Below are 27,441 nucleotides of genomic sequence, written 5' to 3' on the forward strand. Positions count from 1 at the left end.
GTGAGACAATGACAAGCCAAGGAGCACCAAAGGCTGCCTGAAAGTCACCAGTGGGGAGGGGCCTGGAAGGGACGGTCCCTCAGCCTCAGCAGGAGCCAGCCCTGCCGCCCATGCTCACAGACTTCCAGCCTCCAGGACTGCGAGACAATGCACGTCTGTTGTGTGATGCCCAGTGTGTGGCACTCTGTGGCAGTGGCCCCGGGGACCCTGCACTCGGGGCTGCTGGGACCGTTCCTGTAGCTGCTATCACTTAGGATAAAATCCCCACTTTATCTGAGATGGGAGGAACCAGGTGAGGGATGCTGCCCAGTGTTCTCTGCAGCTAGGCCTGGCCGGGTACCAAGCTGTGGCCAATACGGCGTGACAGAAGCACTGGGGCACTGCGGGAGGCCAGCCTGATGGGCAATGGCAGCACAGGAGCCCCCACCTGTCCGTACCCTTGGCCCCAGTCCAGCCTGAAGCCCTTGGCATGGAGAAGCAACCCAGAGGGCAAGGGCTGCCAACCAAAGACGCAGACAGGGAAGGTGCATGGCCACCGCCCAGGGACTCGGCAGCCTCTGGGAGCATCGTGTGGGAGATAAGCCTCCAGTGGTGGGAGCCATGGCTTTTCTGGGTCTTCTGTTAACACTGCCAAGTGTAACCCTAAGTGACGGAGGGCACTTGTGTTTTATGAGAAGCCTTCAGGCAGCTGCACTGTGCCAGCCGGCAGGAGGAAGGGGGTGGGGCTCAGGTGCTGTGCCAGGTGGGAAGAGCGGGTGCTGGGGTGTCTTCCTGGCCCCACACCACGGAGTCTGATGCAGTAGAGGCTGCACAAGAGGAGCCCCTATTCTCCTCTTGGGGAGAGGGTGCTACCACCAATGCAGCCACAACTAGTAACTCTGGGGCTGATTCCTGCAGAGCCTGAGCTCACCCCAGGGCATGCAGGAGGTCAAGTGCAGCGTCAAGCACCGCAGAGCTGGCAAGAGGCTTGGGGAGTCAAGTGCAGAGTGGCGTGCTCCGAAGGGCTGTGCACGCCCAGCGTGGTATCCACGCTGCCCAGGGCGCTGCTCCTCAGTGCTTTGCTGACATGAAGCACAGCCCATTGTTTAACTGAGAAGGAATTCTTCTTCTCTGTTCTATTTGTTAAATAGAGAAGAACGGAAGGCTGGCATGTCATGCCAACCTCGTCTTGTGTGCACGATGCCTTTTATTTCTTATCCCTCTAGGTCTTCTCTCTGCCTCTGGAAGTCATGTCATAGAAGTCACAGCTCAACCGCAAACAGTAAATGCTCTGTAGCGCCGCCTCTGTGTTTGTGGAGTGCCACTGCGGAATTCCACCGGCTACCTAGACTCTTCCGCTGACGCTGGTTGGATTGGCTGGTTAATGCAGTCAGGCAGCCCAACAAGTGGAAGGGAGCTGTTGTTTGGTTCCCAGTTAATGCAAGGTGTCAGAATACTGCCCTTGCTGGGCAGCCGGGAAGTTCTTACGGGGACTGCACCCCACCCTGCACATAGAACTTTATTTATATAAACGAAAAAAATAAAATGCTTCTCAGTGAGGGCAACACCTATCCCAGATGCAGGTCTGCCTCACTGTCATGCACACCTGACCTTGGAAACGGATGGCTTGACCCCAGGGGGACACCCCAGGGGTTCTCACTGGGACTCAGGATTCCTGAAGGAGTGTCACAGCTGGCTGGAAAGTGGCTGAATAGTCAAAATACCTTCTCACAAAGTAGGTGCTACGGTGTCCTCTGATCTGGGAAGATTAATGAGAGGATCCCCCCAAGAAGCAGGTAAAAGCATTTAAGTGAGTTGCCCTGGTAGGAGGAGCCACGTGTCAGAGGTTCCAAAGCCTAGGTAGCGATGTGCGTCTTATTAGACCATGGATGTTAAAAGGAACATTTAAATCTGACAGAATTAGCCAGCCGGCCAGTTGCAAATCAGCTCATAGAGTTCTGTGTCCTCTTTCCCTGGCCCCCAGGGTGGCATCCTGCATAGCCAGGACTCTGCTCAAACTTCACCAGACTATCAGTTTTTAAGAAGGGAAAAGATCTCGCAGAATGTCAGGAAATTACTCACGGACTCTTAAATCTTAACAGATATTAAAAATGTGCAGCATACAGTTTCCTCAGGACGCAAGTTGCACAGGTGACATTGTGGACAAAGACTGGATTTTTAAGAGAAAATCATGGCTAGGTCTACGAATGAGCATTTTTAAGAGCCCTGGCATAGGGGCGTGTCTGTTGGAGCCACAGGTCTTGGGGTGCAGCTGCAGCCCGACTCTGCAGCCAGGCCTCGGGAGGGCTCCCCTGGCTCTGCCCTGAGCTGTCAGAGTGGGCAGGTGGGCTGGCGGAGAGCCCAGGAAATAGCTCTGGAGTCCCCCAGGGGACATGAACCCCTTGAGGTATGTCCCAGATCCCCAAGCCTCCCAGGCACCCAGAGCGGCCTCCGGTGAGGCTGGAAAAGAGGCCTGGGAGCAGGTGTACCTTCACCCCCAGCCCAAGCCCTGCAGAGGGTGGACAGGAAAACCTCGCAGGACCTGCTCGCACTTGCTCCCTCCATCCTGATGCCCCCTTGACATTTTTTGTTTCATTTAAACAATCTCATAACCTAACCTAGTTGTTTATTTCTGGCATTATCATTACTGATGCTTGAATTTCTAGAGGTAGGTTACTGACTTGGCAGAATGTCATCCTGTCTGAGATGGCTTTCTAAGTGCTGTCTCTTCACCCATCTCTTTTACTCACTTTTGGATGCTTTAACTAGAAACGCCAGGTTTGCCTTTCTGCTGGGTTCTGCCTGTGGCGCTCCATGGGAAGGAGTGGGGTGGGGAGAAAGGCATTGGGTTTCTTGGGGTCAGGAAAGAGCGGGGTCCAGAGCAGGATGAGGTCAGCTTCCTCAACTGCCAGGAGCTCCTCATGAGTCCCTGGAAGCCACATAAATTGGCAGAGACATCCTGCTTGGTGGCACTCAATTCAGCTCCTCTCAAACTTGACCTTGGCCTCTGCCCTGTCTTTAACCTGCACCATCCAGTTTTAGCAAGTGCCTTGCTGAGTCAGTTTAGCCAGTCTCACACCCCTGAGGGGATCCCCTTGCCATCTGATGTCTAAGTCCATGGCCTGTCCTGCAAGAATCCCACAAGGACAGGCATGCCTCCAAGGACACACCAGCCTGGTCGCAGGGGGAGGACCTCAGGGGAGGACGGTTAGAAGCTGTCTAGAAGGCTGGCTGTTCAAATCCATGCAGCCTTGGCCCCCAACCTGACTATCTCAGACAGTGAGCTGGTGGCTGCAGAAGGACTTCCAGGCCCAGCCCTCCTGTGGCGCCATGGCCGGGCCACACTAACTTCACCTCCATCACGTGGGATCCGAAAGCTCTGTTCTGAACTGCAGGACCTGGCTCGTCTCTCTGATGAGGACACCGGGGGTTGGATTCTCTCTCCGGGTTTTCTTGCTTCCTTTCTGCAGAATCTCAGGGAGAGGTAAGACAACAGGCACTTACTTTTCCTGTCTGTGGCGTTGTGCACGGTCACGGTGGGCACTCCAGGACCTGTATGGGGTAGGGCGGGAGGCCAGAGAGAAACAGAGAGAAGCCATTAGTTCAGTGGAGCACAAGGGAGCAAGCGGGCTTTCCCTAGGACGCGCAGACTCATGGAGTCTGGAGAGCCGACTCCACGCACCGGGCCACAGAGGGCCCGCAGTGCTCTCCTGAAGGCTTTCCATTTTGTGACGGTGCAGACGCCTCACATGCGGCAGGAGCTGCTTTGAGTCGGACTTTTGGTGATGCTGGGAGGTGCAGTGAGCCAGAGCCCTCATCCGCCTGTGGTCACAGGGGAAGTGACGGAGACCCTGCCGAGTGCTGAGGTGCTGAGCTAGGTGGTGCGGTAGGTCAGAGGCAGTCAACACATTTTGCACCTATGAGATTTTCAAATTATGATTCGTTTACTGGGACACACTCTCGCTGTGCATTGAGGAGCATCCGTATGCATTTTTAGATTGTTGTAAGGACATAAAACATCATTTTATGAAGCATCTTGCTCGGTTTGTATACTTGTTACCCCGTTCAGACTATCCAGACACCAGTGCCATGCTGGCTTGTGGAGTCCCCATGCACTCTCAAGCCTCAGTCTGAGAAAGACGGCGGTCTTGGCTGACCCCTGCCGAGGAAGCTGTTCCGCACTCTGGGCTTCTGGAGAGCTTTGCATGCAGAAGACATGTTTGGGTAACCCTAAGATGGCGGCTGGCGTTGAGCCAAGAGGTGGCGCATAGTTAGTGTTAACACGGTGTGATCTACTTTTGCCTGATTAGTTAATGTCTCCTCTGCGCTAGTGGTCAACAGATATTCCTCATTCTTTCTTGATTGGTACCCTGGCGCATGCTCCAACCGTGCTACTTAATCCTAAGCTGATTGGCTGCCTTAGGTATATAAGACACACCTATAGGAAGCACCACGGATAATCGGATAAGCAGCTAGTAGAGAGGATAAGCCACACCTCTAGATTGCTGGGCGGAGGATAAGCACCAACTCTGAATGATGGCAGAATGCAGGTTGCAGATGGCAGAACACAGAACTAAAGCCACACCTCTAGATAGCAGAATGAAGGACGCAGGATGCAGGATGCATCTCTAAGAAGCAGCAGCAGAACTTTAAGAAGATATAGATCTCTGATAAGCGTAGCCTCTCCTATGAGCAAAGACTCTTTCTCTTAGGCAAAGCCTCTCTCTCCTCTCAAAGTCTCTCTTTCTCTCCTAAGCAAAGTCTTTCTTCCTCTATAAACTAGGGAGTAAGCAAATAAGCAAGAAAGCAGCCCACTAAAGAGAAATATAGTAGAAGTAGCTTGTTTCCAGTCCACCTCTGATAAATACCCGCGCAATTGTTGCTGCAGGTGGTAGCAATATCCGCGGATTTGTTGTCGTGGGCGGCGACATTTGCACACACGCGTTGGGACACAGGCAGCTGTGAAAGTGTCCCGCCTCGGTCCCCCTCATCCTTTCAGTTTGCGGCTTCCCCGCTCCAGGTCTTGGGTGAGCAGGAAGGGCCCACCCAGGACATGGTGGCCCCTGCTCAACTTCCTCTGTAGGCTGGCTTTTGTATTCTCTTCAGCAAAAGGAGAGTCCAGGAAAGGCGGGGGTTGCTTTCTGAAGTCTTCGTCATACACAAACGGCAGGCCAGGTGCCTTTCTCACCCTCTCTGCCACTCTCCTCTGCAGGACCAGCTATGCCCAGCTGGTTCCCAAGGGGCTGACTGTCCTCCTGACACTCTGCCGACACTGGCACAGCTTGTCAGTCTCCCATCCAAACCCTCCTCAACACACCAGGACCCTGCTGCCTCCGCCCTGGCTGAGTCCCCTCCTCTTCCTACTGCTCCCTGCCACGCAGCGCCACAGGGGAGCCCTGGAGTCTGACCGTAGCACTGCTGTCCACCGTCCTTCCTCTCTGCTGCGCCAGGACCCGGGCTCCACAGTGGTCAGGGACTCGTCCAGTTCACTGCTGTGGCTTTCAGCTTACTGGGACAGGGCTGTGTGATGCTGAGCGGGCCACACAGAGCATGCGGGAGGCAGGGAAGGCCCCTCTGGGCTGGGGAGGGAGGGGAAGGGAGGGGAGGGAGGCAGCGGCCAGGAGGAGACTGATCTGCGTGGGGCTCCATGGCCGGGGGCTGCCTGCGCTCTGCTTGGTTGGGGGCTCATGGGAACTGCAGAGCACATAGCATTTGGACAGAGAAATGGTGGAGTTCTGGGAAGTTCTCCCCACTTCCAAGGGCCACATACCAAGAAGCCGAGCTGAGAGCTGTGGATCTGCTATGGATCCCTCTGGGACTTAGAGGCTGCAGAGTGGACCTCCTAGTCCAGGCCTGGAGAGGCTGTGACAGAAGAGCAAAGGGCCCTTCACAGGCAAGGTTGAGCAGGTGGGGCTGGGGTGCACTGACTGGAGGTGCCAACTGCTGAGAGCCAGGGACTCTGGCCATACCGATTGTGGACATCACAGCAGATGCCCGACTGCCCAGGAGCTGGATGCAGACACCACTCAGTGCACCTCAAAGACCAGGGGTCAGGGCCCTTCCCCACACTGTGCCCCTTCCCTATTCACCCAGCAACAGGGTGGCCAGGTAAAATGCAGGCTGCCTGACCACATGTGGATCTCTGATAAACAACACGTATTTTCCTTGCATTAATATGTTCTTGCGGTACTTAGGACATACTGCTGAAAGTATTTGCTGTTTACCTAAAATCCCAAAGTAACTGGGCATCCTGTATTCTTCCTGGCTAATTCCAGCACCCCCTAGCTAGCGGGGAAGAGGGATCTGAGCGTCTGAGACAGCGCTTACTGAGGAGAGGTAAGCACTAACGGAAGGTTTAAATTATTGAGGCAAACTAAGTTTTCTAGCTCGAGGATCCACTTCCCCATGGGGAGCCCATGTGGAAGAGCAGACCAGTCATGGAGAATAAAGAGCCTACATCTATTTCCTCTGCCCATTTCAGGGTGAGTAAATTTGCAAACAGAGCATATCCTGTGCCCTTATTAATAATGTAAACAACGATTATTTATTCAGTGCCTACCACGTCAAAGCCACTGCTAGATGTTGCACATGAATAATTTCTAATCCAACCTTCACAACAGTTCTGCAAAGTGGATGTTTCTAACCTGATTTACAGACGAGAAACACAGGTTTATGACTTGAAGTCTTGTCTCATCCACACAATAAGGAAGTTTCTGAGCCTGAGAAGTCCCCTCTTACTTTTTAATTCATGAACATAACACATTTCAAAACAAAATTCAAATACTAAAAAAAGGGATAAGTGACAGGTGGAGGGCCCACCTTGTTGCTCTTCCAGAAGCAGCCTCAATGTTTACCTGCATACAGGTGGTCACAGTTACACATAAGCAGATATTTTAAACACACGACAAAGATAACATAAAAGTATTTCATGCCCATCTATAAGCTTTACCAAACATGAATGTTGAGCTGTACTTGTCCTAGTTGTTACTTTTTAAAAATTAAAACATAACATGCTAAGTAAAATAAGTCAAACCCAAAAAACCAAAGGCCAAATGTTTTCTCTGATATGCAGACGCTAATTCACAATAAGGGGGAGGGGGATAGGGAAGAACGGAGTTACTTTATATTTGGTAGAGGGGAGTGAAGGGAGGGGAGGGTCTGGGAGAAGGAATGATAGCAGAGAGAAACAGACACTATTACCTCATGCGCATGTGTGACTGCATGACCAATGAGATCCTGCAATATGTACAATCAGAAAAATGGGAGATCACACTCCATTTGTGTATGATCTATCAAAATGTGTAAATGCATGCTACTGTCATGGACAACTAACTAGGACAGATTAAAAAATTAATTTAAAAAATGAGTTCTTAGCGAGGGAAAAGGCCAGGGCCTCCAGCTGTCCTGTCCCCCGTGGGGAGAAGCAGGAACACCCTCGGGTGGGCTGGTCCTTGAACACGCACACACAAGAAAGCAAGAGCCCCGCCCCAGGTAAGCCTGAGCGCCTGCCCTGCCCCAGCCCCGTCTTTCTGCCTAAGCGCCACTCCTTCCCCACGGGAGGCCTGGCCAGGCCGGCAGGCAGCAGGAACAATGGAAGAGCAAGTGTGCACCAGGTGACCTTCGCCAGGAAGCAAGGCTGCCATACCCACCAGAGTGCCAGTGTCCAAGATTAAATAAACAGGAAGTAGGGGAAATGGCAACAGGTGGCAGGTCATTGTCCTAACGCAAGCGCAGCTCGAGAAGGGCAGGGTGGATGCCCCAGCACCACAGGCCTGACCCTCCAGCGTTGAGGTCGGAGGAGGTGCCGATTATCTCACGTCTCGTATGGGAACAGCTCGAAGGCTCCTCGACAATTAAAACGGCGCCACCGTGGGAGCCAGCCCTCTCGTCACTGGGTACAGATTCAAAGAAAAGAAATCAGTGTTGCAGAGACACCTGCTCCCCACGTTCACCACCAGAGGCCATGACAGCGAGACAGCTGTGCCTATCGGTGGACATATAATGGAACATTACTCAGCCTTCAAGAGGGAAAGTCTGTTCTTTGTGAGACCATGGAGGGAACTGGAGGATGCTGTGTTATGTGATGTGAGTCAGGCACAGAAAGACCAGTGTCACATCATTTTGCTTACAGAAGTAGAACCCTTAACCTGAGAGATGGAGGGAGCGGGATGGTGATTGCCAGGGCCGTGGGGATGGCAGTGTGGGGAGCCACTGGTCAAGGACAGAAATGTCACTGGAGGAATAAGTTGAAGAGACCTGTTGTACAACACGGTGACTCTGCATATTCTTGAAAACTGCCAAGAATAAGCCACCTGCAGGACGACACGACGTGTCGCAGTGTGATCCATTTCATACGGCCTTTGTACTAGGCGGGTAGTTAGTTGCAGGATGCCGAGGCCACATGTGCAGGAGTGGGTGGGGACGGTGACTTTGGGGAAGGAAGGAGCATTCCTGTGAGCTCTGAAGGCTCGTGCCCGACAGGTCTGCTGCTGGGTACGCTCATGCCACAACCAGCACAGGAGAAAGTGGGGTTCTCACTACTGCTTAGTGGGGTGCATGATGAAGGCCAGAGGCCCCTACGTGGAGCGCCACAGAGCCTGGGGAACGGAGTCTCCCTACTGACAAGGACAGATGGAAAACGAAGGCCAGGGAAACCTCACGGGCCAGAGAGGCGACCACGCGACCACGTTTGCGGAACTGCGGACGTGACTTCAAGGAGGTGCACGGCCCTAGCTGTGTGACAGTGGAGAGCACAGCGGCTCTCACAACCTCCGGGCAGCGGTCACTCACAGCCACGCTTGTGACCTCGGCCAGCACACGTCATTTGGCCCAGTCTGATGCCAGTGGAGCCTGCCGCGTCCCTGTGCCCTAAGGAGACAGATCCCGTGGCAGTGGGGGTGACGGCTTTCCAGGCAGGGGGGAACACTGGGGACACCACGGCCACCACCAAAGGCAGAAGCAGCCCACATCTTAGCAAGTCATCTACCTACCCTCGTGTAAATAGTGCGTAGAGGTGCCCGGTTGTCATTTTTTAAAACATTTTTTACCTAATGGGCAAATACCCCTAAACACTGTTAAGCCCCTGGGTGGAGCTGGGCATCTTCCCACACTTGCTGGCTGCTGGCCATTTGCACTTCTTGAGTGTTTTGTACACTACCCGGTCCCACCCGCGGGCTCATTTCACTGTTGGGGTCTTGGGTCTTCACCATGCTGCTGCTAATTCTCCTGTGTTCTTTAAAAGGTCTAACAGCGCAAATAATAGCAATTATTATGCTGAACTGCAACTTTTTAAAATGTAACTATTTCCACTCCACAGACAGAAAGACACAAGGCAGAGGGCGCATCTGCCTCCCTCCACTGCCTGCCCTCTATCTGGGAGTGAGTCTGTGCCCCAAAGTTGGCTGAGCAGATTAACGGCTAATGAGGAAATGACCTTCTAGTCACATACGTGGCCTGACATACCAAGGTAGCAAATTTAAATTAGGCTAAGGAAAGCTCTCTTGAGGCCATTCTGCATCCCGTTTTTAATAATTCAGGTTGCTGCTTCTCTGTCAATACTTGCAGTACCCCTTGACGTTTCCACTTAGTTTCCACTAAGTGTCTCCATTAACAGAGTCTAAGTGGTGTTCTGTTTTCCTGAGAGCCACATCACAACCTGGCCATCCCCCCTGTTATTTTAACACAGCATACTTCTTCAGTCTGGTACAAATACATAAACACCACACTAAAGTAATAAGGCAGCCCTATCTGTTATCCCGTATCTATCAATTATAACCTAATCCCTTCCAGCCCACCCAGATTCCTGCCCTAAGAGGAGATCCTGTTGGAGGCGACAGGTGCCCAGGTCTGTGACCCAGCTGCCCATTCTCTCCTGAAGGTGCCACCACATCTGCCTCTGGCTCAGAGGTTTATACCCACTGCTCAGTCCCTGTGAGTTACAGTACCACCCAGTGTCTTCGAAATTTCTATGGTGTTTAGGCTTCTGCAAATTGGCAGGCAATTCAGGGAAACACCTAAATCAAAATGAATTTTCTCCTAAGAAATAAAGAACAAGTATGAAAATTCTAAATGGGAATCAGATACTTGAGATTCGTGATACTTTGTCCAGACCTGCGCAAGAGCTTTGCTGAGATTTCTCTAAGAAACAAAGGAACCCACAAAATGCGTGAGTGGTGTGCTCAGGATCGGAGGGGATTTTCACGTAAAAGGGGAGCGCTTTAAATCGCTTTCAGACAGCCCGGAAGGCCGCTACCAATGACACCTGTGGGGGCTTCACCACTGAAGTTCTAAGTCGACCTCACTTCTCTTCCTCTTAAGGTCAGGCCAGTTACGCACACCTGGCTCCAAAAGCACTTTTCTCCAGTTGAGGTTTGTCTGCACAAAAGAAAGTTTACCAGTGTCCTGTGCCTGAAGCCTGCCACTCCACTGCTGTGCACGGTTACTGTGTGAAACCTGGTCGCCATTGCTTTTAGCCTCACAGGTGGCCAGAACCTTAGAGCACTCTGCTTAATGGCTGTTCTTCTGACAACTCATTCTTAGTGTCTTTTTGGTCGGCAAATAATTAAACTCAGCAAATGCATATTGCAGTTCTCCCACATGCAAGACACAGTGCTAGATCCAAGGGAAACAGACAGAAATGAACAAAATATTTCCCACTAGCAAACTCAAGAGTTCAGCAGGGGAGACAGATCAAGGGATGCCTTGATGCTTGCTCCTGGTCTGCACGGTCACCAACGGTCCATGGGTAGGCTTCCATGGGTCAGCTTGCGTGAGCAAGGAGGTGGTCAGGCGGTCTGTCCCAGGGGCTCTGTGGTTCCAGATGACCACCTTCCTGCTGTGGGCCTCAACTGCAGAATGCAGGAGTCTGGGGTCTATCTTAGGGCACAGCAGCAGACTTTCGACTTTGTGCCTGGCCCTGTGCTGGGGGCTCTGGAGACGGCCTGTCAACCTCACTAGATGGTGGCAGCAACGCTGCTGGAGGCCAGACTGTAAGGGGTCTCCCCAGGTGAAGCACTGGCCGGGGGCCTGGGAAATCGTGTGGACCCGTGCACTGTGCTGAGAGGGAGGTGCACTCTGCCTGCAGTGAGAGCCCAGAGCAGGGAAGGGGGCTCTGGTCTGCTCTTCCCAGCCCACCCTCCCGATTTCACGCTTTTGTCTAGTTTGGGGACATGGAAGCACACCGTACATTCACTGCAAATGTCTCTGCCAATTAGGTCACACGCTCATTATCCAGGCAGGTGTGTGTAGACTTGTGTCCCATGAGCCTCTGCCAATCTTACGGGTGGACACGGATGTTGTGCCCTGGTTCTCTGCTCCCGCCCAGTGATTCTTAGTTCCTCGGTAAGTCAGTCTGCCTCAGGGGCATGTCTGGGAGCTTTCAGGGAAAACACAAGTGCTCAGACGAATGTAAGAAGCATGAGCTGCTGACAGCAGAGAACTAATTACATTTGCTCATCCTTTGCTTACAAGGAGAGAACTGCAATAGAAACACCTTTTTGTGGCACATGCCTAGAATCCCAGCGGCTCAGGAGGCTGAGGCAGGAGGATCACGAGTTCAAAGGCAGCCTTAGCAACTTAGCAAGGTCCTAAGCAGCTTAGCAAGACCCCGTCTCTAAATAAAAAACATTTTTAAAAGGGGCTGGGCATATGACTCAGTGGTTAAGCATCCCTGGGTTCAATCCCCAGTACCAAACCAACCAACCAACCAACATTTGGCCTTTAAAATGATTGCTAATTGACACATTTGGGCTCAATTTAAATATCTGATTGTATTGTTCCTGAAAAGGAAAAAAGGAAAGTGAAGCCAGTGACTTTGGCTGTTTTTTTTTTTTTTTTTTTGAGAACTAAAGATCTCGAGGACAGAGGGGCGAGTGTTCCGATGACATTCAAAGCAGAGTCGAATTGCACAACAGACTTGCCAACGGAAAATGTGTTTTTGTGGGTCTGGTTTCCAGCTCCCTTTCCTTTTAGACCATGAGTCTGCACCTGCTTGACCGGATGGAGCCGTGTGACACTTACAGATGAAAGTGAAGTGACTAAAAAGGTCGCAAAACCATAAAGGAGAAAAGTCCTCAGAAGAAATAGAAAAATAGAGGACGCGGGCCGCCCGTGCTCCCACCTCCGTCCTCTGAGGACGCTACGTGACAGATAATTTCCACCGCAGCCAACCTCCTGGTACGTAAACAAAGGCGACCCGAGGCCGGCCTTGCCGGCTCCAGCTATGAATGGTATCGACCGCAGCTGTGCACAGGCGGGAGCGGGCGGCTCTGGCCGCGCCAGATAATTGGCAGCGGCCCGCTGCGCAGACTCCAGATCTCTTTATTTGCCAGCTCATGAATAATGTATGCCATGCGAAGTGTATACGTGGCGGTATTATCATACTGGTAAACAGGGAGCTGCCCAGGTACCAGCACTACTGCAGATAATTAAAATATTTGTTCCAGAGACAGCATTTCCTAGTCGACACTGCAGGCAGGTTTCGCTGCCGTTTGATTTTGAAACCTTGTTATCGCTGACATCAAACCTGGGATTTAGCCCCTCCCCACCGTGCCCCACGGCGTTTAGTTTTGCTTCAATCCGATTTCATGTCCAGGGAACTTGAAAGCGATTCTATTTCCCATGTAGCAGCTGAGTGGCATTGCTCAGCGGGGGCCGGGGGTGGGGGTTGTCCTGCAGGCTCACTGGAGGGGGAAGCAGGCCTCGATGACTCTGCAGTCCCCGGCTCCGCCCCGGACATCGCAGGAGACACTGGGGGCTCACTGCGCTCATTTTAGGAATAGAAGCTTCCTGATCATCAAACAAACAAACAGCAAGCCTCCACAGGCTCCTCAAGGGCTTCTCTGCCTGCTCTTGAAACTCAGCTCGCATCTGTAGGTAGTGGATTTATAGAAGCTTCTGGTTTTAGAAACCATCTGCATCAAGGTCACAGCATCCTCTTGCCCTGTTCACATGACCCGGGTGACGTTTTTAGGCGTTTCACATAATTCGCAGAGTTCCAAATATGAGGGATGGATTCATTTTCTTGGTCTCATGGGATGAGGCAACCTGCAGGGAACAACGTGCTGGACGTGGGCTGTTCACCTGGTCTCTCACGAGCTGAGGGGGCATCTGGACTGAGATCTCCTGCTCCTGTCTCACCCTCTTCTGTCCCCTTCTCTAGACTCTGGAACGGTTCTGACCATCACAATGCAGTGACACTTGTCAAAGTTTTCCACAGCATGATTTCAGAAGTTATGCCATGACTGTCAATCAAACCACGAAATTCTAGTTTGATTTCAAATGATATTCATGTCTCACATCTTCAAACATTCTTGGAACGTACTGTATTTCATATAATTTGGTGTCCCCAGAATGTACAGTGACTTGATAGTAAGTTGCCAACCGGTAGCTGCTGATTAAATGAATAAATACTTAGTTGACCGCACATTCTTAGAAAATTGTGCACATGGTGGAGTCAGCTCAGAGGTTTCGGCACAGGCTCCTGAATTGCCTCAAAGTTGCCAGCTTTAGACGTCAGCTCTCCTTTCACGAAGCACAGGAGATCACCATGTCAAGTTTTGTAAGGAGGACACTGAGTAAGGTGCGTGGGCAGCACTGTCCACGGTGTCTACTCCTTGAGACGACCATACTAGAATCCCAGGAGCCTCTGCGCAATGTCCTCACACGGTCACACGCTCGGCCTCCTGAGGACAGTACTCACCGCATCTACGAATTCTGCTGGTGGGGAGCTCAGAGCCCTTTCAGTCATCATACCGAGTGCTTTGCTGTCCGAGCTGATCCGATCCTGACGCGGGAAGGCTGCTTCTCAAGGAGGAGGCTCCACAGGTCCCCAGGGCTCACTCACTGTGTGGAGCTCTCTGCTCCATGACTGAGCTGTGCGCTGCTCTTCTCCTGGGCTCTGCCAGCAGGTCCCTCAGCCACCAGCCTTCAGCCACCAGGCACGGCCTCTCGCAGGGTGTGCCCGGGCGGCGGCCTGCTCTCACGCTCCTGCCAGGCCTCGTACAGGGACAGCTGGACACCCGGCCCAGAGTCCCTTGCCCTGTTCAGGAGCTGCTTGAGATTCAGAATCACCTGCTTTTATCCTGGATGTCAGGCATCAGAAGAGGCAGATCGTCTCTTTTCAATGAAACCAGCCCCGCACCCACTCCAATCCCATGTCCTGTCCCTCACCAGGTCCTCTTTCGTGCCAGGAACCTCCGGCCTCTGTGGCCGTGCCCTCGGCACAGCCCACGTCTCCTCCTGCACTAGGAGGTACACACCCCTCACCGTGGTCCTCTTCAGACCAGGACTGGGCTGTTCCCACTGTCCACGGTTTGCATCCCCGCGAGAACCTGGGAGCTGGCCTCGCCTAACCTTCACCTCCGACAGGCTGCGCCCGCTGCTCCAGAGAGAGCTGAGCCACGCACACCTTCACGCCTGCTCGTCCCCGCCAGTCCTGCTGCAGACCCTCCACCAAGTCCTCAAGACGCCACAGACGCCTTCCCCACAGTGCCGTTCTGACCTCTCCCTCCTCGTCTGTGACCACAGCCACGGGTGCTGATCACACCAAGCGACCGCACGCCCACTCTGTTCCATGTGTTTTGCGTGCGTCTGTTCACCAATTCCTTAAAATAAGCCCACGTAATAGGCACCAACCCCTCAACTTGCAAGCGAATAAAGAGGCACAGAATTGTCTGGCACAGCTGCATGGCAGGTGCCACCGCCCCTCCCTCTGCCACTAGTCACGTTTACTTTTAATCATAAGAAGCGAGAAAGCTCAGGCTCACCCTGGGCTGCACCTGGGCTCAGGGGACGTGAGCCAGTTACTTGAGCTCGCTGGTCCTTGGCGTCCTCATCTGTGACATGGGAGCAGCCCCGCTGCGCCTCCCAGCGCATTCCGAGCACCGAGGAAGAACGCACACAAAACACGCCGCCTGTGGCCTGACACAACGCGCCTCGGCCTGACCTGTCCTGTGTGGTCTTCGTGTCTCTGCAGGACAACAGGGCCACATGTGCAGGAGTGGGTGGAGAGGATGGAGCAGTCCTGAGATGTGCGGGCTCCGTGCTGCCGGGAGCGCGTCTCGGGGGAGCCTGCAGCTGTGTCCGGGCCCTCCACTCCCAGGGCACGCCTGTCCCGGTCATCGCTGTTTACATTTGTTACATTATTACTGTTTTATCTCGGCCTCTGTTCACCCACGCTCTTCCCAGGGATCCTGGGGTCAGCGGTCAAGGTGGGTGGTTGGCGAGGGTTTGAGGCCGAGCCTTCCAGAGCGACCAGGGGCCCCAGCCCCGGGAGACTCTTAGAGAAACAAACCCCATTCGTTCACAGTGACCTGGACTCATTCTGACACGCTCCTTTGTCCGCGTGTGGCTGGCCACTCCCAGCGCTGATCTTCCTCCCCAGGGACCTGCCCGCGATCCTCGGGCCTGGCAGCACCGTTTGTGAGCCTTTGAGATCTGCATGGTCCCCCTGTCCCAGGAAGGTCATCTAGGAGAGCCCCCTCTGCTGTCCAATGGGCTCTGGGAGCTTCCAGTTGTTCAATCCCACCTGTCCCCGTGGGCCCAAGGCGAGGGGTCCCTCGGGGGCGGCCCCGTCCTCTCCCCCGGCAGGGATGGCCCTGGGCGGCCGCCTGGCGTCATTCTATGCTGCTCCTGTCTTGTCCCTATAGTGGAATTCCTGGGCACTGGGCAGGGGCACTGTGGCCGCGGGCATCTTGCACAGAGACGCCCCACGATCTGCAGCTGTCACGCGGGCCCTGCTGCAGTTGGTTTTTATTTCCTTCAAGCAGACTCTTCTAGTCCTTAAACTTTTTGCCCTTTCAGTTCCTTAAGCTGCAAAATGAAGCACTGGTACCAGATCAGAAATCTTCAAAGGGAGCCCCAGAAGTCTCCGGAGGCGCGGCTATTTCCATATCAGGCTTCCCAGGAAGTTTCCTTTTGAAGAAGGGGCTCTGTGGCTTAAAACAAGTCGGAGAACGTTTGGATTAGAGGATCTTTACGCTGCTTTCTGCCCTCACATTCCACGAGTCAAAAAGCATTCCCAGCGTCCTCTAGCTAGAGCCACTCTAGAATCCTTAATATCTGCTTTGCTGCTCTTACCACCCTTCCGCTTCCTCATGTGTCCCGTCCCCGTGACCCTGCGTCACATGGGCAACTCAACTCGGAGACCTTTGAGGACCATCCTAATGTGCCCACTGCAAATAGAATCCAGAGTCCCCTGCACACAGAGGACCACAACCACGTACTTTTAGAAGTAAATTAACAATTTTGTATAAAAAATCTAAACTCTCTTGGGGGAATGCAAAAATAGAAGTCTTATTTTGTTTGTTTTGTTAAAGAAGTGAGGGGAAAGAGAAACCAGTACAGAGGTTGGGTCGCAGGTCATCGTTGCCAGTACTGGGGAACGCAGGGAAAAAAGGAGCAACGATCCTCCTACAAGTGCAGAGTAAGTTACATGTGTGTGTACAAGTGGGCGAGTGTGTGTACGTGCTTGTGTGTGAATCCACATGTGTGGGTGTGAGCTCATGGATGCACGCACACTTATGTGGGAGCATGCAAGCATGTGAACATGCAGGCGTGAGGCATGTGTGTGAGGGCACATACATGCGTGTGTGGCTGTGTGGGCACATGTGCACGCTGTACACAGACGTGCCCGGGGCTCCTTCCTTAAATTCCTCCTTCAAATTATTTTGTTGTTAAAATCTCTTCCTCCCAATTTCCTCCTCGTTTTTTTCATGTCAGTGAGCAATTAAGGATAATTCAAACAAAACTAATGGTGCGTGACACCACTATGAAACTCTCACAGCACGTTGGTGTGCTCTGCGGAGGAGGCAGAAGTACGATCTGAACGGCCGCACGAATGACAATCTTAATTAATTTCCTGCTTTAACAGCCGTGTGAGCGTGGCAGCACGGGCATGCCTCCTCCAGGCCGGCCTCCTCACAGATGCTACTGTCCTCTGAGGCTCAGCTCTTCCTGAGCAGGACATGGTGGGACAGGCCGCAGGCAGCAGGAGGAGGGTCTTCCAGAGAGGAGACAGCCGGCCAGACACAGCCCTTCCCACGGGGGCTCCTCTCTGTGCGGGTACCTCGGGGCGCTGCTGCCGAGAGGTGGGTGCAGGCTGTGCAGCCCAGGCCTGGGGCACAGCTGCAGGCGGCACCAGATTGGGGCCAGGCTGGCTCTGGTGCATCAGTGGTGGACGAAGGTGGAGGAGCCACGGAAGATGGTTCATGCTGCACTCCTGGCACCGCCTGCTGGGCGGGCTCTCCCTCACGGTCACAGGATCCTGCCTACCTGCTGCTGCCTGGGCACAGGGACTCCTGGTGAGACTCCATCAACTGTCAGGTGGGCTTCGACTTGATACGGCTTGCGGAGATTGTAGCAGCCATTCTGATTTCAGAAAAATGTGAAGAGGACAGGTGCTGGGGGCAAGGAGACGGCGCTCTGTGCGCCCTGGAGGGCAACGGCTCTCACACTCGGGGGGTCGAGTCCCCTGGAGGCGTGGTGAAGCCGAGCCCATGCGTGCCGCGTCCTCTGACTCTGAGGGTTTGTGAGGAGCCTCAGGATCCTCCTAACAGGACCCAGCACCGTGCTCCAAGGTGACAGAGCAAGTTCTTTGGCAGCAGCCGTGCAATGTCAGGGCCTCGGGAGGCTTCCGAGTGCGCACCTGGGGGCTGCGCCCCTTTTCAAGGGCCGTCCTCACAAGCCCCACAGCCTGTGTGGCCTGGGCAGCGGGAATCACTGTCTCTGGGTCTGGACGGAGAAGTCCACCATGGAGCTCCCTCTGGGACGGGAGGAAGCCTCCGCCCCGCGGGTGGCGCTGCTACCCTGGACTTGCACACGCAGCCCTCCCTCCTCTGCCTGTGGCGCCAGAGGGCCGCCTGCACCACTGTCCTCCAAGGGCGCCAGTCACCCCGGACTGAGGACCTGCTCGGCACCTCCCCCTTTTAAGGAAGCACATCTGCAGTGCCATTTCCAACAAGGCCTCCTCCTGGGGCACCGAGGGCTGCGCCCTCAACGTATTTTGGAGGTAAAATTCCACCCACAACAGGGTTGATCTTGATGTGTCCTCAGAAGAGCCAGGGCAGCGTATGCTGGCCCCACTGCCCGAGTCTTTCCATGCTCCCACCCCCAACCTCCCTGTAGGCATCACACGGAGGCTAAAGGGCAGCGCTGCGGGCACTGCCCCAGGCCCTCCCGAGGGCCCCCCCGCACAGTCACTCCACAGCGGAGAGGACTGTGTCACATCAACAACGCCAGCAATCTTCCTGCGAGGATTGCTTTGGCTGTTTCTGGGTCTCTTATTTTTCCAAATGAATTTCATGATTGCTTTTTCTAGTTCTAAGAAGAATGTCATTGGGATTTTAATAGGAATTGCATTAAATTTGTATAATGCTTCCATCAACAAATACATGAAAAAATGTTCAACACTTCTAGCAATTAGAGAAACGCAAGTCAAAACTACTCTAAGATTTCATCCCACTCCAGTCACAAGAGCAATTATCAAGAATACAAGCAACAATAAATGTTGGCGAGGATGTGGGGAAAAGGCACACTCACACATTGCTGGTGGGAATGCAAACTGGTGCAGCCACTCTGGAAAGCAGTATGGAGATTCCTCAGAAAACTTGGAATGGAACCGCCATTTGACCCAGCTATCCCACTCCTAGGTTTATACCCAAAGGACTTAAAATCACCATACTATAGTGATGCAGTCACATCAATGTTTAAAGCAGCTCAAATCACAATATCCAAACTATGAAACAACCTAGGTGTCCTTCAACAGATGAATGGATACAGAAAATATGGTATATATATATATATATATATATATATATATATATATATGATGGAATATTACTCAGCTCTAAAGAAGAATGAAATTCTGGCATTTTCTGGTAAATGGATGGAGTTGGAGAATATCATGTAAGTGAAATAAGCCAAATCCAAAAAACTAAAGGGTGACTTTTTTTTTTCCTGATATGCAGATGCTAATTCACAATGAGGGGGCGGGGAGATAGGGAAGAACAGTTACTTTATATTAGGTAGAGGGGAGTGAAGGGAGGGAAAGGGGTATGGGGGTAGGAATGATAGCAGAGTGAAGCAGACATTATTCCCACATGTACATGTATGACTGCATGACTGATGAGATCCTACAACATGTATAATCAGAAAAATGCGAAATTATACTCCATTTATGTATGATCTATCAAAATGTATAAATGCACTCTACTGTCAGGTACAACTAATTAGAACAAATAAAATAAAAATAATTAAAATAAATCTAAAAAAAGAAAGCTAGCCATCAGGACCATTTCTGCAGTGAATAAATTAAATCTCACTTCCTGGCCCTGAACACAACAATCCCAGAGCAGCAGAACAGACAGGGCTATTAAGACCACAAGCCTTAGTCTTTGGCACTTCCTGGTGTGCAGCCCAGGTCTCCGAGCCTCATCCCTTGGGGTACAACCTGAACAGGAGTGCTGTTCCTAAGGTCCAAACAAAGTCGACTTTCTTTGCCTTTCTTCACTATTTTAAGAGAAAATAAAAATGGAAGCTGATATTAATAGGGTAAATATTCTTTAACTCTGGCTGGGAGTTCTAGGAAATAGAGATTGATGTCATGCTTAAGGTCTGGGGGAGTCTTCAGCCAGGGCTGAAGTGTCCCCAGGTAAGATAACACTCCTCGCCCAGTGGCTCCTCCTTGCTGTTTCCATTTTGGTGAAACTGGACTGTCTGACTCGGTTGTGAGCACTCTGAGACAGGCTTCCTCATTGTTCTCTACATCCTATGCTGCCCAGGCCAACTCTTCGATGTCCAGATCCATGGGCTATGAAGGCTGCCAAGAAAAAAACTTTCCTTGTCCACATAAGTTTTCTTTGTTCAAAAATGTCCTTTATCCATGAGAAACTTTGATCATTTTAGTCTGAAACAATAGCCATTATAAACGCCCAGGGCGTGGGTCCCTGCAAGCCCCATACTTCTGAGCTGTTCGGCCATCCCCAGCCTGGGATGAGAGGCTCTTGGCAAATGCTAGTGACCCATGCTCCGTCCGCTTCACCGGCTTCCCAAGTTTGTTAGTCTTCCCGGACTTTGGGCCACTTGAGGGCAGGTCCTCTGTCTTGCTCATCTCTGTGTACCCAGCACCCAGCCTGGGGTCTGTCAAACAGTGGGCACCACAGAAACACTCCTCAAGTAAAGCGTTCCAATCCTTTGTGTTCGCCTGGAGTCTGGCATATTCAGTCTGGGTGGCAGGATTTACGCACAGGGAAGCACCAGGCACCTGCAAGTCAATTAGCGACTCTGCAGACCCTTGCTCCTGTCTGAGGGCAAACATGCGGGCTGCAGCGCCCCCTGGTGTCCAGGCTATACCTAGGGCTCTGCATGCTGGGGAGGGGGAGCAGCAAGGGTGTGGGAGTCAGTCCTCACTGTGCACAGGAGCCAGCAAAGGTGGCGTCCGAGGCTGCTGACATGTGCAGGGCAGACACTGACGTCAGAGCCGCCCTGCCCCTGCTAGCTGTGTGCCTGTGTCACATTCTCATCTGCACTGCGGGAGGTAGCTTTGCCACTGGGAAAGGAGAGGGCCAACCGTGGGCTCAGAGCAGCTTGCAGACCCCCGTGCTTGACTCCAGGAGCGTGTGCCAGGTGAGTCTGCGCATGCTGTGAACCTCCTGGGCTGCGGCAGGATGTCCGTTGTGCACACACACTAGCTCCAGTGAAGGTCCTGGGACTCCTGGCAGGTGTGGGAGAATTCCCAGGCCCTCCAGCCCCCGTGTGTCTGTCACTGCACTACTGAGCAGAATGGCCATTCCCTTAGGTGTCCTCCCATCCGCCATGAGTCGCTCCAAGGCAGTGACTCAGCCTCGACCTTTGACCCCCAACTCCCAGGGCATTGCCTGGTATCCAGTAGCTGCTCAATAATGAGCTGGATGGTGAATGAAGGAAAGTCATCACCTTTCTGAGGGAAATTTGGCGGCTGGCAGAGGTGCCTTTCTGGAAAGAGTAACAACTCCGTTGAGAAACACCTCAGGCAGGTCCTTGCTTTTCAGTAAGAGGGATTGCAGTTTACTTTGCAAGATCTCATAATAGATTATTTCATGTTGATTTAATTTGTGACGATGGAGAGACATGGCCGTGTTGGAACTGCTGCTAGGAAATGCCAACACCTCAAGCAGCAGGCCATGAAGCCCTGGGCCCACGTGCTCCCTGGACTGAGGACAGATCGACTGATGCCAAATAAGCCTGGAGAAGACCCAGGCTGCCTGGGCCTGATTCTGCTGCCAACGAGCTGCAGGGATGGGCGGCGGGGCTCAAGCGCCTCCAGGTCCTGGGGGCTTCCTTGTCATTCAGGGGAAAACCTGCCGCAGACAGAGAGAATGCTCCCACTCAGACCGTCGAGGAGCCACGCTGAGGGTGTGAGAGTGATGTTTGGAGATTTACACAAAAGCAACCCAGCGGTTTAAGGACCACCAGCTGAAATGGCTCCCTGTTGAAAGGAGAACACAGGTCGCATCAGAAATGGGCAGAAACACGTGGAGGATGTGCAAAGCAGGACACACGTCCCTGCCGCAGCCTCGCTCAACTCGTTTCAGAGGCTGGGATTCGTGGGATTCCATCCCCAGCATGGCAGCACGCAGGGCCCTGGGGATTGTGGACGGTGTCCAGACACCTACCAAGTGTGTGCTTCTTGATTTGTTTGAAAGGCCTTGAGAGAAGGTGGCCAGGAGAGCTCTCTGCGGTGACTGGTCCTGGATCACTCCCTTGTCCTTTGTGCAGGGGGTTCTGTGGGGCTTTTCCTAAGGCAAGAGCTGAGGAGGGGAAGACACCTCCTCACCTGCTCACGGCGGGGAGGACAGGGTGACCTGAGCGTGGAAGGCAAGAGGCACCAACAGAGTCTGCGGCTGGAATCCTGGAGAGGTCTGGAACTGCAGCCCAGGGGCTGGGCGGGTGACCCCTGAACAATCACACAAGGTCAGCCAGTTCGGCTCCCCAAAGCACGTGACCACTGGTCCCAGGACAGAGCAGTCTTCCTTGAGACGTGCCCCCCTGCTCCTGGCATTTGTGCAGAGGGACTGGACACTAGCCAGGGAGGGGCCCCGGCACTGCGTGTTTCCAACTGGTCAGCTCTTCCACGGGTCTGCCGGCAGCTCCCGCCTCTGAGACTTGGCTGAGCTGTGTGATTCCATCAGGGTGACTGGATCCAGATGACACTCGGTCACGGAAGCTGGCTGCTCCTGTGTCACTGGCGTGGGGAGAGTCTGGACGCCCTTTTGTGTGGATCTTTCCCTAGAAGACCCCCAGCCTCGTGCACTGGAGTCCCCCACAGGTGGCCAGCGCCAACCTGAAGCCCTGACTACAAAGATGGAGAAGACCAGGGACTGCCCTGTGATGTGGCCTCCCTCCCACGCTGGGTAGGGGCCTGTGGGGTCCAGGAGGAAGGACAGTGGGAAGTGAAAGGCCGGGGATGTCCCTGGCAGGTCTGAGAGGACAGGAGATCCTCCAGTGGACGTGGGAACCCTCGGCCGCCGCAATCAGGCCGCTTGCTGTCGTTCCCCGAGTTCCACGAGCGAGGCTCAGCAGCTCCTCTGCCAACAGCCCCTCACACCACTGCCCCATGTGCTGGGACACCCCGGAGACTCCAGAGCCCAGCAGGGGCGGGGCAGCTGGGCAGTGGCAAGGGGCACCACTGCCCCAAGATGAGCCACAGGGGCCAAGGGCCTTCCCAGTGGGGACCGGCCCCCGGCAGCTGCATGAAGGGCAAAGCACAGAGCACAGTCACCTGGAGGGACAGTGTACCAGGCAACCTCACAGCAGGCAGGAGAAGGCGGAGCCAGTGCAGGGAAGAGTGTGGCCCTCCCTCAGCCTCCCATCCTTTCCACCCTGATGGCCTCCGACGCTGGAGGCACTGGCCCTCCAGGGCCACCATTCCTGAAAGATCTTCCAGAGAGTTCCCTCCCAGGCCTTTGACTGTGCTTTGAGAGCCTGTGACTACAACACCTCTGAGGAGCACAGCGAGGGGGCAGCCAGACCCTGAGGGCTGAGAGCGGCTAAGCCACCCCAGGAAATGGTGCTGGGGGTGCTGGAGGCGCCTCTGTAAGCTGTGGGCTGAGCTGCCCCAGAGTCAGTGCCAGAAACCTGATCCCCACGTGCGGGTCGGGGAGGTGGCCTGCAGGTGGTGAGGGACCCCAGGCCTGTCCCCTGAGGCGATCAGTGCCCTACCGCAGGAGTGGGTGGCTACAAAATTGAGGTGGGCCTCTCTCCCTTTTTCCCACGTGATGCTTCTGCTACAGAGGACGCAGCAGGAGGCCCTCGGCTGATGTGGCCCTTGGTCTTGGGCTTCCCAGCCTTCAGAAGGGTCAGCCAAATACATTCTATTCACTGTGAATCGCCCGATCTGTGGTATTCTGCTAGAGCAGCCCCTCGGACAGCCCCATCCCGTGTCAGCCCAGCTCACTGCTGCTCAAGTGGACAGGCTCCAATGGTCGTCTGTGAGGGGTGTGGGCCTTGGACAGCTCCTGATTCCTCTCAGCCAGTGCTCCTGCTGCTGTCTGTCTGCCCTCTGCCCCTCCTGGGTCCTTACTAATATGACTGTTAGCGTTACTGATGACAGAAGGGCTTACAAAGGAGGACACCATTCGATGTTCAGTGCATGTAAATAATGGAAAGAAAGTTGGAGAATTTTAAGAAAATTCTGAGATGCAGGCTACTGAGTGGCTTTGAAATGTCAGCATGCCACAATCTGAAGATTCGTGACCATTTTGAAACAGGTATTAGCAACATATTTATTGGGAGGAGAGCTGGAGACATCCAAACCTCTGCAGCATCAACAAGCCTAGGAGAAACACTTTTAGGTTTTCCCCATAAATTGCAATTATGATGTTTAGCATAATTATTTTCATAAAATAAATATAGCACTCCTTGACTTGGATGGTCTGACTTACGGTTAATTGATTTCATGATGGCGCAAAGATGATGTGCATCCAGAGGAAGCCATCATTTGAATTTGGGTGCTGTTCCTTTCCTGGCTAACCACGTGTGGTAAGATCCTCCCCTGCCACACTGGGCAGCAGCAGGGGCCACCCTCAGCCACGGGTCCTCGAGGGGACAGTGACTCTCTGCAGAGTGCTGTGTGGCCAAGTGCCCATGAGTCAGGAGGCAGGTGCTAAATACAGCCAGTTAGAATCTATTAGCAAAAGCAAAAAGTCCCCTGCGGAGAGGAATCATCTAAGCAGGGTTATTTATTTTTTAAAATCTGACTTCTTATTTTCTTTAGGCAATATTTTCATTTTTAGAAAACTCTGAAAATTGTTTGGAGGGTAAGATTTTTTTCCTTTTTCCAATAGCTACAACTTGAAGGGAGGGGAGGGCATTGCCCCTGGAGGCTGGTGGCTGTCACAGTTGGTTGGCTAGCTTTCTCAGGTACACAGTTTACTTACTTTTTTAAAAATTTGCATTATTTTTTAAAAAGGTTTTACAGCATGTTCAAATGTACAGGGGTGCAAGCCCAGCACCAAGAACTGCAGCATCTACGTGTGGACCTGGCCTGACGCCCTCTTCCCCAAAGGCTCCCAGGGCTGCATGACCCCACGCAGGCTGTCCCTGCAAGTCCACGACAGCACCACTGCACCGGGAAACTAACACTGAGGCACCCAGGGCAAGTCACACACCCATCGTGTCCTACTGATTGTCCCAGTAACACCCCGGCAAGGGGGGCACCTGGAAGTTCAGGCTCTGTTGGGAAAAGCGGGGACTCATAAACATTGCTACTGGAGCCCCAGCCCAAGGCCAGCTGGGTGTTCACTCTGGTTTCCTGCCTTCCCAGGTTTCTACCTTCCAGCAGTGAGAGATTGTCTCCTGTTATCATTAACGTCTTCCCTTGTTGGATCCATCTCCTGCCTCCCCCAACCCGCCTGTTCATGCTTGGGCTGGACCCCCCACACCTGGCTGCCTCGCTGCTGATGCCCTCCTCACCTGCCCAGGTCTGGTCCCCTAGGTACTCCTAAAGGGGAGGTAGATGCTCTTGTCGACGGACCCTGCTCAGTTGCCCATGCTGGGCAGGGCACCTACTCTGTCCTGGTCCAGTTAAAGGCTTTAGGAGAGAGGCAGGAGGACTGGCGAGGAAAGGAACAGTAGGGGAGGGAGGAGGGAAGAGAAGAGAAGAGAAGGGAAGGGAAGGGGAGGGAAGGGGAGGCCAGGAACAGAGGAAATAAAGGAAAGAAGAGGAAGAGCTGAATTAAGATGTCAACCCCGGTGGGTATCCTCAGGTGTGACTGGGAGGGTGGACTCAGTGTGGCTTTTACATCTCTGGAACAGCTGGTTAAAAACAGCATCCATTACCATTCTAAGTGGAAATGAGCCACACAAGCCAACACTTCCCGTCAACATGGCTTGAAGGATGGACTGAGGAATGACTGTCCGTGGGTTCTCGCGGGGCACACCCGTCTAGTCTCCCTCTGCTGACTTACAGCTACACACCAATGACCTCTGAAACAGGCCCAGCGTGCTGTATTCTCACTGGGCAGCTCTCCAGCGCCATCTAAACCTTCTTCTGGCAAACAAAGTAAATGGTCGAAGCGATTTCAACCTTTGCTTTGAATGTCACTGTTTTAAGCACATCAAGGATCCTATTTCACCTACATTAAGAGAAAAGACTGTGGGCCTCTTGGCCCCCATCTCCTGAGCAACAGTGCCCTGGGCGGGGAGTTTCGGCCTTCCTGTAGCTCACTTTCCAAGCCTCCCACCTTCCCCTCCATTTTGGCTTTGTGGTTGTGGAGTGAAAGTGGAAAAGACAGCACCGTATTTGACTTATAACTCCATTGATCGCTCAGAAAGCCTTTGGATATTGGAGAAACGGACACCGATAGCCTATGGATCTCCATTAGTGTACCAGATAATGACCACTGAACCCAGTCCATCCAATAATGACCACCAATTCTATGAAAAACAGACCAGGGAAGAGCAGTGCATCAGACATTGACTTCTGAAATCAATCCATTAAACAATGACTGCAGAAGCCACACCCTCAGATAACATCCACAGAGAACAATCCATCACGTAACCACTGCTGGACTCAAGCCCATCAGTGACACTGAACAGCAGTTCAACAATGAGGCAGTCAGGAAGACAACAGGACTCTGGTCCAGGGAATCAGGGTTACAGAGGAAAATGTCAACATCTCATCTTTTCAGGAGTGTTTTAGTTGTGGGGTGTCAACAAGAATGGACCTCTAATTTAACTTCTAGAGAGGAAAGGATCAGCACAGGAAGACAGGGACTTTCTCTAGAGTTCAGCCAACACTCCTCTACAGTTGCTTAAACACCTTTTCTATGTATAAAACTCTGTTTCTATTTGTAGGCATCAAATATTGATTAAACTCTTACACTGTGTTAAGGATGCATGGACTGGAACCATTCACCATCACCATGACTAGCTGTCGCCAGTGTTCTTGTCTGTTACATAAGGGTGAACTTGTCACTGTGAGTCCCTGTTGACTGATTCCTGTACAGTGATATGCTGTGGAATATAAGTCTCCCAGTGGTAGGAAAAGTGGTTGAAATCAGTCTTCTCCGTCCGTCTGAATGTGAGGCACCCCAATTTCTGAAGCTAGGTAACTGGTGTTTATGAAGCCTAGGTCTCATGAGAATAAGCAAGACCTAGATCTTAGTTGTCTACCTTTTCCCTGGTAAATCTCCTACCTTGCTTCCATTGCTCCTCCACATACTTTGTGCCAAGATGTGACCTCCATGACCAGTTAAGTTAGAGCACTGACCAGGACACAAGGGAGCAGAGTGGGTTGCAGAATGCCAGCCTGGTGGTCACAGAATTGGGGACCAGGTGCTGACTGAACATTAAGGAGCTGTGTGCTTGGGCTATGTCATTCCAAGCTCTGTGCCTGGTCTCCTCCATGAGGAAGTGATGACAGTAGAGTTCACCATCACCACAAGCCCATCCCTAGTGGTGGTCTCTCTTCAGTGTCCATGCTAGTGACCAAGGGTGTGAGGAAGGAAAGAGCTTCCCTAGGCATCACTGGTACTGATGGACAGCTAGCAGAGAGACAAGGGTCTTTTGTGTTTGAAGACAATTTATGTAAACGATGTGGGAGCAATCAATGAACATGAGCCCTGTTTTACTCCACTGTCCTGTTCAGCTAGAAACCATGGGTAAATGGATGAAAATGTTCCCACAGACAAGTGCAGAAAGTGAGTCCCAAGTACCCAGGGCTGTCCCTGAGACACTGACTGGTCCACTTTTCTAATGCTCCCGGCTCCTGAGGCTTTGCCTATTTCCCCATGACCATGGTTTATCAACAGGACAGAAACCACAAAAATCCTCTTTGGCAATCCTGAATCTTGCTTCCGGGAGACACCACATACTGGTCACCTGAGGACCAGGTGTGGCCTGAAAACATTTCATGTACTTGAAAGGAATATTTTTCATACTTTAATTGCTTGCCAACATTTAATTAATATGAATTTTGAGTTTCTG

The 27,441-nt window shown here is 52.7% G+C and overlaps 1 protein-coding gene across 6 annotated transcripts in view; it reads right to left on the reverse strand.

Annotated features, from left to right (window-relative positions):
* Dpp6 (dipeptidyl peptidase like 6) overlaps positions 1–27,441 on the reverse strand; it is an 872,193-nt gene that overhangs the window by 27,313 nt on the left and 817,439 nt on the right. For all 6 annotated transcript variants that reach the window (XM_047560556.1, XM_047560558.1, XM_047560555.1 and 3 more), the window contains exon 17: positions 3,484–3,531. In XM_047560556.1, coding sequence (XP_047416512.1) covers positions 3,484–3,531 — 48 coding nt within the window. The remainder of the gene's footprint in view (positions 1–3,483; positions 3,532–27,441) is intronic.

The sequence above is a fragment of the Sciurus carolinensis genome, chromosome 8 (genome assembly GCF_902686445.1).
Source record: "Sciurus carolinensis chromosome 8, mSciCar1.2, whole genome shotgun sequence".
Classification (NCBI taxonomy): Eukaryota; Metazoa; Chordata; class Mammalia; order Rodentia; family Sciuridae; genus Sciurus; species Sciurus carolinensis.